This window comes from Epargyreus clarus, unplaced genomic scaffold (genome assembly GCF_041222505.1).
Source record: "Epargyreus clarus isolate Ecla_fem2 unplaced genomic scaffold, WU_Ecla_fem_2.2 ptg000014l, whole genome shotgun sequence".
Taxonomy (NCBI): domain Eukaryota; kingdom Metazoa; phylum Arthropoda; class Insecta; order Lepidoptera; family Hesperiidae; genus Epargyreus; species Epargyreus clarus.
The window spans coordinates 7,061,568-7,075,120 of NW_027332222.1; the positions used below are offsets into that span (position 1 = coordinate 7,061,568).

At 33.7% G+C, this 13,553-nt stretch overlaps 3 protein-coding genes across 3 annotated transcripts; 1 reads left to right on the plus strand and 2 right to left on the minus strand.

Annotated features, from left to right (window-relative positions):
• Nucleotides 1-590: 590 nt before the first annotated feature.
• On the minus strand, nucleotides 591-3,255 carry LOC140747597 (uncharacterized). The gene is made up of 6 exons (XM_073080146.1): nucleotides 3,120-3,255; nucleotides 2,353-2,614; nucleotides 2,133-2,266; nucleotides 1,981-2,041; nucleotides 1,110-1,224; nucleotides 591-782 (listed from the first exon to the last, which is right to left on the minus strand). Exons 2-6 carry the CDS (start codon nucleotides 2,457-2,459, stop codon nucleotides 591-593), a joined length of 609 nt encoding a protein of 202 aa, XP_072936247.1. The 5' UTR covers nucleotides 2,460-2,614; nucleotides 3,120-3,255.
• A 3,632-nt stretch (nucleotides 3,256-6,887) lies between these two features.
• LOC140747598 (uncharacterized) lies at nucleotides 6,888-8,421 on the minus strand. The gene is made up of 3 exons (XM_073080147.1): nucleotides 8,417-8,421; nucleotides 7,619-7,733; nucleotides 6,888-7,082 (listed from the first exon to the last, which is right to left on the minus strand). The coding sequence occupies exons 1-3, from the start codon at nucleotides 8,419-8,421 to the stop codon at nucleotides 6,894-6,896; spliced, it is 309 nt and encodes a 102-aa protein (XP_072936248.1). The 3' UTR covers nucleotides 6,888-6,893.
• A 2,802-nt stretch (nucleotides 8,422-11,223) lies between these two features.
• Alg3 (Alg3, alpha-1,3- mannosyltransferase) lies at nucleotides 11,224-13,335 on the plus strand. Its single transcript, XM_073079744.1, has one exon. It carries the CDS (start codon nucleotides 11,450-11,452, stop codon nucleotides 12,926-12,928), a length of 1,479 nt encoding a protein of 492 aa, XP_072935845.1. The 5' UTR covers nucleotides 11,224-11,449; the 3' UTR covers nucleotides 12,929-13,335.
• The last annotated feature ends 218 nt before the right edge of the window (nucleotides 13,336-13,553 follow it).

Consider the following 13,553-nt stretch of genomic DNA (forward strand, 5'->3'; position numbering starts at 1 on the left):
TCATAGTCATTTGCACTTTTTATTTGTGACAAAATAGTATGGCCAAAGAGTTTTGTTGTAAAAAGAAAAAGTAGTACCAGAGATTGAAAATTGTGATCCCTATTTTTCTGATATATTCTTCGAGGAATATCAACCTTTTTACCGTTAAATTAAGAACAAATTTTTGAAGGTGGTCAATAATAAATCGGACAAGTGAAGGTAGTAGAATCTAGGTGATGCTCGACTCGAGAGGCACCACCGTCACACCTGCTTCTGCCTAATAATGGCAGACGTAAGTGCTGGTGCCCCGTTTGAATGGTATTATAAGAGGGACGTACTTATCCAAAGTGAACCTCAGGGGTAGCAACGCATCTATTGACAATCTCAGGTAGGAATCTAATCTTATCAGGGGTTGATTACAGATGTCCACGGGTGACAGTAGTCACTCACTTAGCATGAAGTGGATTCGTTGATAATGCCCGTTTGCAACTTTAATATTCGTGAATAATAGGTAAAGTAAGATAGGCATAAATTGAATATTTATAAACAAAATATGTATGCTGTATTTTTATTTGTTCCATACATTATCGGATAAGATCCACATGACAAATTTAATTAGATATACGTAAATCGTCAAGTGTAAAATCTTTGAGGAATTCGTTAATGACGTCAAACAGAGCTTCGCTGATCATCTGGCTGACATTTTCCATCTCGTTGTTTATAAAGTCTCTTGTAACGCTTTGCACTAAAGCGTTTATTAGATTGTTCAGCACAGACGATCCCGTCAAACCATGGATTTGAATCTGAAAAAAGAAAACATGTTTTTAATATCCATCGAGAGGAGTCATCATATTGCCTTTGCTAAATTAAAACCTGACATCAATCTACTAAATTACTATGTACCCTTTGACGGTGTTCAGTAAATAATCAATTTTCGGCCTAAATAACTCAAAAATATGTCATATGTCGTTTAACCTTCCACCGTGTATAATAGACTTTTAATTTTATTTTGTACCTAATTTAAACTATCTTAACAGAACGAATCTATAGTAACCTGGCATAAAAAAAAACATACGAGAAATTAACTTTATTATTTCAAAAAATCGAAGCTTTAAATTATTCACACTTACTTGCACATCGTGAACATCAAGGTTAATATTTAGTTCTCGCAGCAACAAATGCCCGCCCAAGATGTTAGTGCCTAGCCTTGCATTAACATCCACATCGACGCGATTGATGAAAATTCTAAGGGAAATATTACCATATTACCATAGATTAGTACATATTACTTATACATTGGATATTTTAACTTTAGGTACAGTTTTAAAACAAGGAAGTAAATATATACACGACTTTTAAACAAACGTCTTCCAAATAATATTCTAAGTTATAATCATAGATTAGTAAAGATTACTCACTCCTAACAAGAAAGTGTACCCAGTTTTGAGAATTGAAATAGTTGCGTAAAAAAGTTTTGCCACGTCTCCGTGCTAAAATGTCCCTAAAATATTTGAAATAATTATTTATTTATTACGTAAATTATGCAATATTAGTTATTTATTCGTAAATTTTCTCTAAAAATGTTTTTATTTGTCAAGAATTCAAAAACAGAACTTACTAAAATAAGCCGTTTGTGGCTTCATTCAATTTCAAGGCGGCGAAGTATCTTTACTAATCTATGGTTATAATGATTAACAACCCATGCGCAATATCATGAGACCTAACCTTGATCCACATGTGACTATCGATGTTTAAATATTCGTTACCGCGTCAACAGTACGACGTACGTTACTTCGTTGCGAAGCACTGACCATAATGCGCAAATAGGGAATCTTCAGTTGATCTCTAGGATCTTTAATGAAACGCTTATATACGTCGCTTGCTTGGTGCCGTTCGGGATCTTACTAGGGCAATAGGCCCCCATATTTCGACTGAATAGGCACGACAACTAGCAATGACGCGACAATCAAAAGTAACTCATAGACCTATTTAGCTACTGACCTAAAGTTTCCTCCAGATCTGTGAGAAATAAAACCAATAACTGCCGTAGCATCATAAGCGCCTGAAATCAAAAATCAAAAATATTAAATTACCAGAATTAGTGCCTCTTAATGTCGAAAGTGACAAATAAATTTAACCCATATTTATCAAACCTGTGAGCACCAGCCATGGCACCGTCATTCCTATTCTCGTTGTAAGTCTCAATAGATCGAACCTCACATCGTTCACCACATACCACCGGAGACCTTCCATCCGAAAGTTACGGACGTTTGCAGTCATTCGCACTCTAAAATTGATAAAACCCTTTTTTATAAGATTCAATCACCAAACGAATATGCGAAATATGAGCATTTATACGAAAAGAGTACATACCCTGTATATGTGTAAACAAATGGGCCGAGATGGTTAATGACCAAAGGATCCAGTGGAGGTACATCGTCATTGCCATTGATAACTACGTCTCTGAAGCTTTCCAACATATTCCTAATAGTGTTAGCCACAGTATTACGTCCGTCATCACGTTCTGCAAGCTCATATTGGTCTTCCAGTACATGGTCTTCAACATCGACCGTATCTTTAGGTTGTAGGGCCTTCAAAAGAATGCTTGCGAAACCCACTGATGTCTCTTCGGAATCTGCCAAATTATACTTTAACTTAATATAATTATCATAATTTACATAAGGTTTGTTTTAGAAATCATTAACTGGATTCATTTTCTCATCTCATGTCACAATGAAAAAATAAAAAGGATTTATTTAGATTTCCTGCGCAAAAACTTAAAATGCTGGGAAGATTAGAATGATGAGGTCGGCATACAAATGAAATAATCCTTCGAAATCTCCGCCAGTAGGAAGTTCATTTGTCTATCTATTTAGGTAGGTAAAAGGAAAATATCTTAAATATTGCTTGCATTTGTAAACCTAGGTATGTTTTGTTCTTTTTCTAGAAAAAAAGTCTCGAGACGGGCAAGATTCGCATCTTCTCAGGGCGCAAAATTAAAATCTGCCCAGGACTCTCATGATCTTACCTACTTGCTGCATGACGGTGCGCCATGCAACACCAATAAAATGGAACCACAAAGGATTCTACTTTCACTCAACGTTATATTAAGTGTATTTAACCTAATCTGTGATACATACCACGAAAGAAGCCTTCGCTATCAAGAACAGCGCCATTGACTCCTGCACACGTCAGTGCTAGCAAGCACGCAACTGTTAGCCTCTGCCAAACGAACACGTGAAAATATTAATTACGGATTATTTTGCAAAATAATTTCATAATTAAGGAGATAGCGTTTACTTACCCACATTGTTCCGACTTAATGATGATAATTATACTTACGATTAACAAAAATACTTTTATTCTGTAGATATTCCTGATATATCAATCGATAAACTCTAAAAAATAGTTTATCATTTTTATCATAGGTACAAATTATAATTTATTGGTTGGCAGGTTAATTAGTAAATTTAGATTAATATCTCTCATTGATAAATTCGCTATATATCTACAGGTGGCCAAGATACTTGAACATTGAACCGTACCTACCTACTATCCCACGACTGGACCAAGCTTTCCTTATGTCAAAACTGTTTGCAAAGATGATTAGACAAATGTCTGTCTATCTATCGAGATTTACCCCATATTTATTAACACCAAAATTAGTTTGAACATTTATTATCTAAGGAATAGGTAGGTGGATGTTTTCATAAATGCTCCTAAAATAATATTATATAATATTTTCGCTACTATAGCTAAACCCGTTCAATGGCCTAGTATGTATCATTTAAAACAATTGCTAATTAAAATTGTCAGCCACCTAACAAGAGTAATTCATTAGCGAAGCTAATCAATTAATTCGTGGTGCACATAATCGATTTAATGTAACTAATAGAGCTTGTAATTGTAAGACCTATAACAGGGTTTGCCAAAGTGTGGTACGCGTACCCCTTGGGGTATCTACGCTGTACGATAACTGCGTAGAGATAAGTATTCGCTACGCAGTTATCGTACAGCTTAGACTAATTTTAGAATGCTTAGCTACTTCTAAATCTAAATTCATAATCAACCCATTATTGTCCCACTGCTGGGCATGGGTCTCCTCTCAGAGTGAGAAGGATTAGTCCACCGCACTGGCCAAGTGCGTATTGGTAGACTTCACATACCTTTGAGATTTTTTTTACAAATTTCTTAGATATGCAGGTTGCCTCACGATGTTTTCCTTCACCGTTTAGCAATTAATTTCTGATACGCACATAACCGGAACTGAACTGAATGATTTGAACCTCGGACCCTTTGATCGAGAGGCCGAGTTATTTAACCACTGCGCTATCACTGCCTAAATTAAGATTGTAATTAAGTACATTTGCTCCTAGAATCGATCAATTTGCTACAAGAAACAAGCTGAACCATCTCATTTATTAATAACAAGTATAGCCGTTGTTTTAAATGTCTAATAGGGGTAGGAGTTGAGATTTTGAGAAACCCTGACCTAATTATAATAAATTTATAAATTATAAATATACCATAAACTGACTTAATGGTGGATCATTTATGTGATATCACTTGATATAATATGAAGGGAATTGTGTCATTTTTGTTTATCACCACCGTCAGTACACAAATCAATTTTCTAAAGTTGTGTAAGTTAACTTAATTGATAATAAAATAATCCAAGCACACTGTGTATTACACAAAATTTCATTGTATTCATGTTTATAATATTAATGCACATAAAACATATAGGTAAATGTAGCGTAACTTAATTAACGATTTCGAACTTTTCTTATTAAATTTTAATCTGTATAATATAAAATCGTAAGGATCTAATTGTGAGTGAATTCAACGCACAGCCAAAACTGTTACACCTAAAATCTTGAAACTCTGCTGCTGCACTTCTCATTAATCATTTGAGTTCTGCACACAGAAATTCGAATATAAATAATTCCTAAGAATTCTACCTATCCAACATTTACTTAAATTGTATCTCTTTTAATAGTCACTAGCGCAGAGCCGTGGCCATGGTCAATAAATACAGTAATTAAAGTTGGAAATGTAACAAATATAAATGAGGATATGACGTCGTTAGACAAGGAAGCCAGTAAAAATGCTATACATCTGTTTGAACTTCTACGAAGAATGTTTGGTGTCGGAATATTCCCTATGCCACCGTTGGACCCCTATTTTAATAACGAACAAAAACGTGTCGTTTTACCCGTGGATGAGTTTATTAAGTAAGTAAATAAAATAAATACATACATGGTGTGTTTTTTAGATTCTGAATTTTGACTGTATGTAGGAATGGTACAGAAAATTACCGACTGATAACTTTCTATTTGAATTTTTGCACACATATTTAAAATCGAAGTTATTAAATACCTAATTACATAGTTATGATTTACTATTTCCCTGGCTCATATTTCAACGTCGTATTAAGGCTTAGGTATTCTCATTCTGGTCCTGAAGCTACAGGGACAAAGCGTACCTATTATAGTAATATTATTGTTTGTCATTATTCGCAGTGGTGCCATCACATGGAATTCATTAACAATAAAAGGAGCTAAACATTTTTTGCTTGAAGAATTTAAACTACGAGTAAATACCGGCAGAATTGATTATAAAGTCGTTACTGATGAACTTCGTATCATTAGTACGTACCATTTGATTTCTTTTATTGCAGGCCACTTACCATAAGTGGCCACTGTCAGGTCGGCCTTAGATGCGTGCAACCACGAAGAATAAATTGGAACCCCTCGGATAAGTAGGTCCCCCTTACCACACTCTTCAAACCAGAATATCAATTCATTGGATTCTCAACCTGTATATATCTTTAATGGTATTATAATTATTTATAATGTTAAGATTACGATGGATTTTTAATATATTTTAATATATTTATCTATTCACAGACAATATGGAAACCGAACTGCTATTGAGTGGGATACCTATAAAACGGCATCTCGATCTACGGTTAGTTTCAAATATTAATTGTAATTTTGTTCAATTCTAAAGTTGTAGTACATTTAAGTACCATATATTATTAACGGAGAAGTAACAAGTTTTATTTCCTAGTATTATCCTCGAAAACCTCGTCTTGTCTGGGGCGTTCCAAGCAGAAGAAAAGCTGCTCGAAGAAGAAAACAAAAATGTTCCTTCCAACTAGTGGGAGCAATATCGACCGTTAACACAAGTGAAGTCAGGGTGAGTATTGTTGTGGAAACCTTTGAAACTTGTGAAATATGTAGATGTATTGCCATCAATGGTTAACCGGTTACTATCTAGGTGCTGGACAAAGATTCCGTTTCAGAGTGACAGAGGGATTAAATATTTTCCTTCACCGTTATTGTTATAATTTCTCATACGCACCTATTTTTGAAAAGTTAAAGGCGCGTACTTGGGATTCGCATCTCAGACCCGATTAAGAGGCAATATTTAAACCGCTAGTCTATCACTGCATTTAGGTATTTACCCCGTACTAATACTAATAACATGCAAAATTTTAAAACAGGTGGAATCTCAGAATATAGAGATTACTTTACTCACATTTACGCCGTTTTCTGATAAGATCGCATCTTTGGTGCACCAATGGTGGTTGGATGTAAAGGCGGATGTGGAGCGTCATATACTAATCACGGTGATGGCACAAATTAATGATATGCTTAGCAAATTGAGCGTGGAACAAGTAAAGGCGTTTCTTCTACCAAGTAACAAGTTGGAACCAAGGAAATAAAATGATAAACTCTACTATCTATCAAGAGGAAACAAATAAATTATTTAATTTAACTGCATCTTTTATTGCTACGCTTTTAACCGATTGCAAGGTATATTCAGGACAAAACAAAGATTCGAAAAGTGATTTATTAATTTATTTTATGTAAAATTCTTAAATTTAAAAGTGTTGTGTCGTCATTGATTTACAAAGATGTATTGAGAACAATATTAACAAGCTGCGTGGTCGTAACACTTCTCAGATTTTCGTCTAGATAAGGCACTATGTGGTCCGCCAGCGCCTGCACAATATCGTCATGGTAACTGGCCAATATCTCCACACCGTCGCTGTTCAACACTTTGTTAATGGGCCACGAACTGTTCACTAAATTAGCCTGAAAGTCACACATAAATATAAATGTAAATAAAATAGTTCACCTACCATTAGCCGTACAATTTCATTACACAAATAAAATTGTAAGGCTCCTGTGCTCTTGTATGAAGGCTATGGTATGATAGAAATGGCACTAATCTTTCTCAGGAGCACAGACTCTGTGATCGCCCGCTCTTGGAATATTTCTTTAGATGCCTTTCCAACAGACCCCTGACATAATATTAATATCAATAGCAATTTCTAGAATTGATTAAAAAAAGTAAGAGAGTAAAGAATTCTGACTAGGTACTTACTTAGTTTTAACCAACAGACCCCTGACATAATATTAATATTAATAGCAATTTCTAGAATTGATTGAAAAAAGTAAGAAAGTAAAGAATTCTGACTACTTACTTAAACTTTGAATAAGAAATGTAATTAGTTTATTGCAAAGGTTGATTGATAATTAACGTACGGTTATATGAAAAACGTAGGTTGATATTATATTTTTTAATAATCAATTTAAGCAACATAGACGATACCATACCATTAACTTACCTCTATACTGTCAATGTTGAAATCAAATAGAAAGTCCATTATTTTCGTGCTGTTCCCGTCGGGAGTAGTCCCAAATCGAAGTTTAAGCACTAACTCACTATCCCGAAATATAATTCTGAATAAAAAAAACAATGTGAGCCGTCACGGGACGCCTGGCAGATGTGAAACATCGACATTATTTTGTAAAAGTAATATGCAGAAAAGAACATATTGTGATAGGAACTAAATATGTCATAATGATAAAATAAAATATTACGATTTTTGCGCATGGCGACGCGTCGCCACACCGTACACACTACTGCATATAGACTGTATATATATACCATCGTATAGCGTGGCGACGCGCCACGGCATGCGTCGCCACGCCAGAAATAAGTTTTACGTGCGGCTATAGATGTTTCACATCAATAAGTAAAATTGAGAATTCTTAACAAATATCTAGCAAACTATCTCATAAATTCCTATTATAAGTGGACTTTTACAGTCGGCTTTTGAAAGAACCTATTTCTGCCTTACAACAATAGTGCAAAGCGCTGCTGTTTTCTGGTTTACGCTGGAGACATGCTTTGTAGAAGACGTTCCAATAATTTGTAGGGGTTACAAGAGTGATGCATGTGGCCAATCTCAGATAGTAAGTATTTTAATATTATTCGGCGTTGCAATAATCCAATGTGCATGAACAGCAGTGACCACTTCCGGTAAGTAACTTACCACTAGGTGGACTGCATGCTCGTTTCCTACTTCTATATATAATAATTATCACTATATTAACTCTTTGTGTCACTGTCTGGTACTTACGTCATATTTCCAGAACCACTCAAAGGGTAAACAAGATATGCCCGACCGCTAATTTCATAATTGTCTGTAATAAAAAAGTTCATCTTATCAATCAGTACTGAAAACCGTTTATTAATTTAAACGTTTATTATCTAATAAAAATTAGATCGACCCGGCAAGTTTACATTTAGGAGTAGCAGACGTTCACCTGATGGTAAGTGACTACTGCCGCCCATGGTCATCTGTAATCAACCCCAGATAAGATTAAGTATTCCCACCTGAGGTTGACACCAGATGCGCCGCTAGCCCTGAGGACTAAGTTGAAACGTCTCGGAAAAGTTTGTCTCCCTTACCACACCCATCAAACCAGAACAGTAGCGTTTAACACTGTTGTTGTAAGGCATAACGAGGTGTGGCGGTGGTGCCGCCGGAGTCGAACCTCAAAGGGTTTTACCACCTTCAAATACATATAAAGTACTTAGGAAACTAGTCTACTTACTTATTCATAATCCACATAATTACTAACCTGCGAATAATGTTAATTTTGGAATATTAACTGATATGGACATATCTATGGTTTTGTTTGCTGAAGATGCCATTAGTTCTTGAATAGAGAAACTATCCAACCCTGTTATTTCCATTTCATTCAATGTATAAGTCATTCTGAAATTATGATATTCAAAATGTATTTTTAAAAATATAGTAACAATATATTAAAATATTTTATAGTACTCTATTAATGAGAAATTAATTGTTGCTACACTACACAATTAATAAATCGATATTATTAAATTTTATGTGGATATAGTTAGTTTAATTATGAAGCCTGCTTGTTAATTAATTTTGTATAACATAAGGTCACTTCCATGGACCAATCTTGGACAGTATAAGAAATATTTTTTTGTTTTTTTTTTTCGAAATTTTTACTCGGTAATTCTAGCGTTTGGAGTTCTTATAAGAAATCGACGCTTTCGATACCGAATAATGTTGCGTGAGTGACAAAAATAGTTTAAATTACATCAGAAACGTTGATTGACACAATTGGTGAGTGTTAAAATTTAAAGATTATTTGACACTTTCTTAATTTTGGAAGTGAATTCATACATGTAATTCATGAATGTCGTGTCCATAATAGGTGCATTAACCGTACATGGATATTGAAATTTACATACTTAATTCCTTTTTGTCTATAGGAATGTTCCACGTTTGGTATTTTGACTGACTTCAACGATGGTAGTGTTATTATATCAGAATCCACATGGCCCATCCGCCATTTTTCCAGCAGTAAAAGGACTTTTGACTCCAAAGGATTTTGCGCTAAAGAGTAACGGAAAAGGTTAATTGGCGCAACATAACATAATTTTAATAGTAATTAATATGCCAGTTTATGACCCATCGTAGTTAGATCAGATTTCAGTTATTTTTTCTGCAGTGACCACAAAAAAATATGTAATTATGTAGCACTTTAAAACATATTTACAACGGCATTTATTTTCTACTTAATTAACTTCTCAACTTACGAATAATATTATCACAGTAAACGGTTAAAATTAATGTAAAAACTAAAACAACACTACGCGCAGGTGCCATGGTGAAACATGTGAATACACCTTGAGCCCAACATCTTATTCCAAAGATTTTAAAGGCTACTACTATTTATTTAAAGATTTATTGGAATTACACATTTATTAGGGTAGCTTTAAGAAGGTGAAGAAATATTATCTTGAGGTCATCAAAATTAGGTGTCTTTAAAAAATAATCATAATCCTATGTTACATAAAGTGTTGTAAGATAAAATATTACCTAATAATTTGGACCATTCTATACAGGGTGCAACGTTATAAAATATATGTAGTTAATAGTTTTCTCCGTCCGCGCCTCCAGTTGGATTCTATAAAATATTTGATTACCTTACCTTGAAAGGTGAAAGAATCAACATGGTTCGACCGGTATAGTACCACCACCACACAAATTAAAAATATTGTAAAGCAGTTCTTGCGTTTCATTAAAGGGTGCCATAACAACATCGGCAATGCATTTGAAATAGACTGCAGGATCTTCATAGAACGATGCCAGCAAATAAAGTTTTAAAATTTGCCGGCATCGTTCCATTGCAATTTTGTGTTTATCTTTTATGCTACAAGTTTAAGATTTACCAGACTAGTCTTAGTAAATATCAGGCGTAACTGCAAGGCATAGTGGCCATATAATACATCTTACTCCGTTTGAAACATTTACTTACATGATTATTTACATATTTAATATTAGATCTCTACTTCATAAGGTTGATAACGTCTTATAAGTAATAATGTTACATAGTTGGTCAAGGGCTACACAATCTTGAGTAAGTATTTAATCATAAAGTTAGTGATGAAGTAGATAAAAGATAAGTATTCAGTTGTTTTTCATATCGAGTTATATTAGCATCACAAAGAGAAGCCTGATATAATTTTACATAAACATTTAGATCCGTTTTTATGTCTCACTGCTGAGTACTGAGCTATATGGGCTCCTATACTCTTTGGTACTGAGCATCGTCCAATATACGGAAACTTGGAGTCTACTTCGCCATGCCGTTTCAATGGGGATTGGTGGAAAGTTTGGGTTAGTGATTATCCTGTAGCTTCCTCCATAGAAAGCAGTAGTAGCAAAAGGTATACAACTTATAATAATAAAAATAATATATTTATTACACCCAAAGTATATTTTAATTTAACTTTCAATAATGGACGCATACATCTCCTTTACTTATACTTCTAATTCGAACGTATTAAAAATGTTGGTCAAATCACAATACGAGTAATACGACTAATGTCAAACGTCATTGTCTGTCTCGTGTCATTGTCATGTAAAGTGTCAAATTTTTTTCTATTTTTTCTTCATTCGACTAACGCGGCACGTAAATAGAAAATAACCATGCAGCTGTTGGCTACTTATATATGCCGCAGCTGGGAGTGACCTAATCTTAAAATAGAAATATATAAGTTTTCTTACTTGGTCGTAAATATCAGTCTTAAGTATACCAAAAAAACAACGAACAAGTAAGCAACCAAGATGGGCCGAAGTAGATTTCAAGATATTCTAAACGAAGTAAAAAGAATGTTGACTTGGTCCTATTTAAAAGGCCTGGTTACCAACCCAGCACAACTGCCTTTTGTTGCATTACTTATTTTAGTTGCCGAATTAATACTGAATGTATTAATAGTTGAAAGAGTGCCGTATACCGAAATAGATTGGAAGGCGTACATGCAGGAATGCGAGGGATTTTTGAACGGCACCCTCGACTACAGTAAGCTCCGCGGCGACACCGGACCTCTAGTATACCCAGCAGGATTTGTATACATATATTCCATGTTTTACTACCTCACAAATCGAGGTGAAAATATTAAGCTTGCTCAATACTTGTTCATTGGTGTTTATTTAATGTTACTTTCGTGTGTGCTCAGAATTTATATCAGAACTAAAAAAGTTCCGCCATATGTTCTTGTTATTACAATATTGACATCTTATAGAATTCATTCAATTCATGTGTTAAGAATGTTCAATGATCCTATTGCTGTTTTGTTTCTTTTTATGTCTTTAAACTTTTTCTTGGATTCTAAATGGTACTTAGGGAGTATATTTTACAGCTTAGGAGTGTCAGTGAAAATGAACATACTGTTGTACGCTCCAGCGCTATTCTTTTTTTATTTAATTAACTTAGGTGTACTAGAAACCATGAAACAACTTTTTGTTTGTGGCCTAATCCAAATTTTATTGGGAATGCCTTTCTTGATAGTTGAACCAATAGCATACTTAAAAGGAAGTTTTGATGTAGGCAGAGTTTTTAATCACACTTGGACAGTTAACTATAGGTTCTTAGATGTTAAAACTTTTGAAAGCAGCTACTTTCACCTGGCACTTCTAGCAATACATATTATTTTGTTAATTATATGTCTGCCTATGTGTATTCAATACTTCAACAGTTATTGCCGTCTTAAATATGTACAGAGACAAGTGCAACCTCAAATTGATGCCAAAAATCTTGAAAATAAAAGAAAATCAAAACTAAAAAAAGAGGCTAAAATGAAACTTAATAAAAGGAATGAGGATAATGAAAAACTTAGTAAGGAACAAGAAGAATTTTTGCAATCTTTTAAAAATGTGCTAGAAAAGTCTACACAAAAAAGTCAAAAACCAGTTAATAGGCCCATCGATAATGAAAATATGAAATATAGTATTAATTTTGATATAATTTCACAATTGTTTATCCTGCCCATGTTTTATGTAAATTTTATTGGCATTGTTTGTGCGAGGAGTCTTCATTATCAATTTTATTCATGGTACTTCCATACCTTGCCATATCTGTTGTGGTCTACCAACTACACTGTTATTGTGAGATTTCTCATTTTAGCCCTTATTGAATTTTGTTGGAATACTTACCCAAGTACAGATATCACAAGTGCCTTGCTACATATTTGTCACATTTCAATTTTGTTTGGTGTTTATAAAAAAATTTCGACTGAATTAAACATGGTAAGTAAAGTCCAGTAATATTCTTAGGTACAAAATTAAAACAAGTAAAATGTTGCAAGGAGTATTTTTTTAAGAATAAAAATGTATTTATAGATCATGAAATTAAGTTATATATCTGTATGACTGTATGGTGTGTATAGTCTACCCTATTGTAGCTGTAGGAATATTTACTTATGTTTTACAAACTATTATTATGTTGGTGACTTTTTCTTTGTGATGTATAAAATTTAAAAAACACAATTAGGCCATATTTATGATTGTTAACTTGAGAATATTCATTACATTAGTAATGCTACATAATATAAGAAATCTAGAATACTGTTATGTAAAATGTGAATTCAAAATTATATTACTGAATTATTTTCATTATATTTTATAAGGCTTGCAAGATATGAATTTGTGGAAATAAATTTTTGAATTAAAAATTGCCATATTATTTCTATTATATTTGAAGTTTGAACATGTCGCAGCTTATATTTAAAAAAAGCGAAATTTCCTATGTTTAGATAAAAAGCGTACAAAAGGAGTTTGAGGTGCTCCAATGTTTTATTAACTGCCCTCTTCAATAAGAAAATGTTAAATAAAGTTAAAGATAAAAAATAAAAAAGCAGACTTATATCTCGGATGTTATCTTTTGCAATTT